The sequence below is a fragment of the Sinocyclocheilus grahami genome, unplaced genomic scaffold (genome assembly GCF_001515645.1).
Source record: "Sinocyclocheilus grahami isolate Dianchi unplaced genomic scaffold, SAMN03320097.WGS_v1.1 scaffold1641.1, whole genome shotgun sequence".
NCBI classification, from domain to species: domain Eukaryota; kingdom Metazoa; phylum Chordata; class Actinopteri; order Cypriniformes; family Cyprinidae; genus Sinocyclocheilus; species Sinocyclocheilus grahami.
The window spans coordinates 29,628-31,085 of NW_015506820.1; the positions used below are offsets into that span (position 1 = coordinate 29,628).

Below are 1,458 nucleotides of genomic sequence, written 5' to 3' on the forward strand. Positions count from 1 at the left end.
AATAATAATAATAATAATAATAATAATAATAATAATAAAATAAATGGAAACAGACACGGAAAATGTTCAATAAATCTGAGAACCAACTCTGAGTAAACAATTTTTATTGGAACTGCAGTAGTGCTCAAAAATTGCACATATTTTTGGGTAAAATAACATGTTAAGATATATAAACACTAAAAGCCACTGACTCCACAACACGTTATTTAACCTGAGAATGATAAATTTGTTATTTCACCACTTACAAAGCTTAGAGATAAACAAGCAATTACCTTGTTCTCCTGCACTGTAACAATTTAATTACAAAGCAGGTACACAACATCTCTGACACTTTCTAGCACGTCTGTATATTAAATAACAACAAAAGATGCTCCAGAAATAAGCATGAACTGCCCTAATCACTGTATTAAGAAAACAATGATCGCAACCAATCACAGTGACGCTGCTGTTTGGCCAAACAGGTGCAAGCCAATGATGATAAATCAGTCCGACTGCCAATAGAAGTGCTAATATGTTAGCATACATGTGCTGATAGACAGTGCTTCATCACATATCAGTATAAAAGAAGCATTGACATGAATCATTTACACTCTTACAGTTTCACAGTCACTGCACATGAGTGAATTACAAAAGCACCACAAACCAAGCAAAACAGCACTACAATCACACTTGTATCAACTTGAACTATATCTCTTAGTAAACATTTTCGAAGATTATACTTTAAAAGGTTTATTGTGAGCAATTTAAAACTGCTGATTAATGTTTTCATTTTAAAATATTAACTCCGCTTTCAAATGAGACAAGTGATATCAACTCCTTACAATATAGATATAACAGACGAGTCACTGTAATGAGTGAGTCACTGCAAATATATTAAAGCACAACAGCATTTAGGTTCATGAGGCAGTGAGCTGCATTCTATAAAAAAAGTCAAAACAGTCACAGCTAAACTTGAAGCCCAATCTGAAACCCTACTCAAAAAATTGTGTGTCACACAGAATATGACTGTGGAATGTGTAGGCTTGTGAGCTTTTGTTCCCTCTAATCAGATTTTTTTCGCTAAAGGTCGATTATGGTTCGACTGCTGCTTTCAGTTTAATATCCCTTCATATTATAAACCTGTTAACTACAGCAACATACTTAACAGATATATACATACATTTCAATTAAATGTTTTATTTGTTTTAATCAATTCAAATCACCTGTTATGGCATACAATACTGTTCATAAGATTAGGGTCAGTAACATTTCTTATTTTTTGGAGAAGTTTCTTATCCTCAACAAGGCTGCATTTACTTGATCTAAAAACAGTAATATTGTGAAATATTATTACAATTGAAATTATTCTATTTTAATACATTTTAAAATTTATTTTTTTCCCTGTGATGCAAAGCTGAATTTTTAGCAGTCATTCTCCAGTCTTTAGTATCACATGATCCTTCAGAAATCATTCTAATA

At 31.9% G+C, this 1,458-nt stretch overlaps 1 protein-coding gene across 2 annotated transcripts in view; it reads right to left on the bottom strand.

Moving 5' to 3' along the window:
- Positions 1–1,458, bottom strand: part of LOC107571728 (GPI inositol-deacylase-like) — a 21,464-nt gene that overhangs the window by 3,957 nt on the left and 16,049 nt on the right. Inside the window, exon 26 of one of the 2 annotated variants that reach the window (XM_016258086.1) lies at positions 102–491. The exons of the other annotated variant lie outside the window; for it this stretch is intronic. Coding sequence (XP_016113572.1) covers positions 407–491 — 85 coding nt within the window. The 3' untranslated portion in view covers positions 102–406. Of the gene's footprint in view, positions 1–101; positions 492–1,458 lie in introns of those variants that run through there. 2 annotated transcript variants of the gene reach the window in all.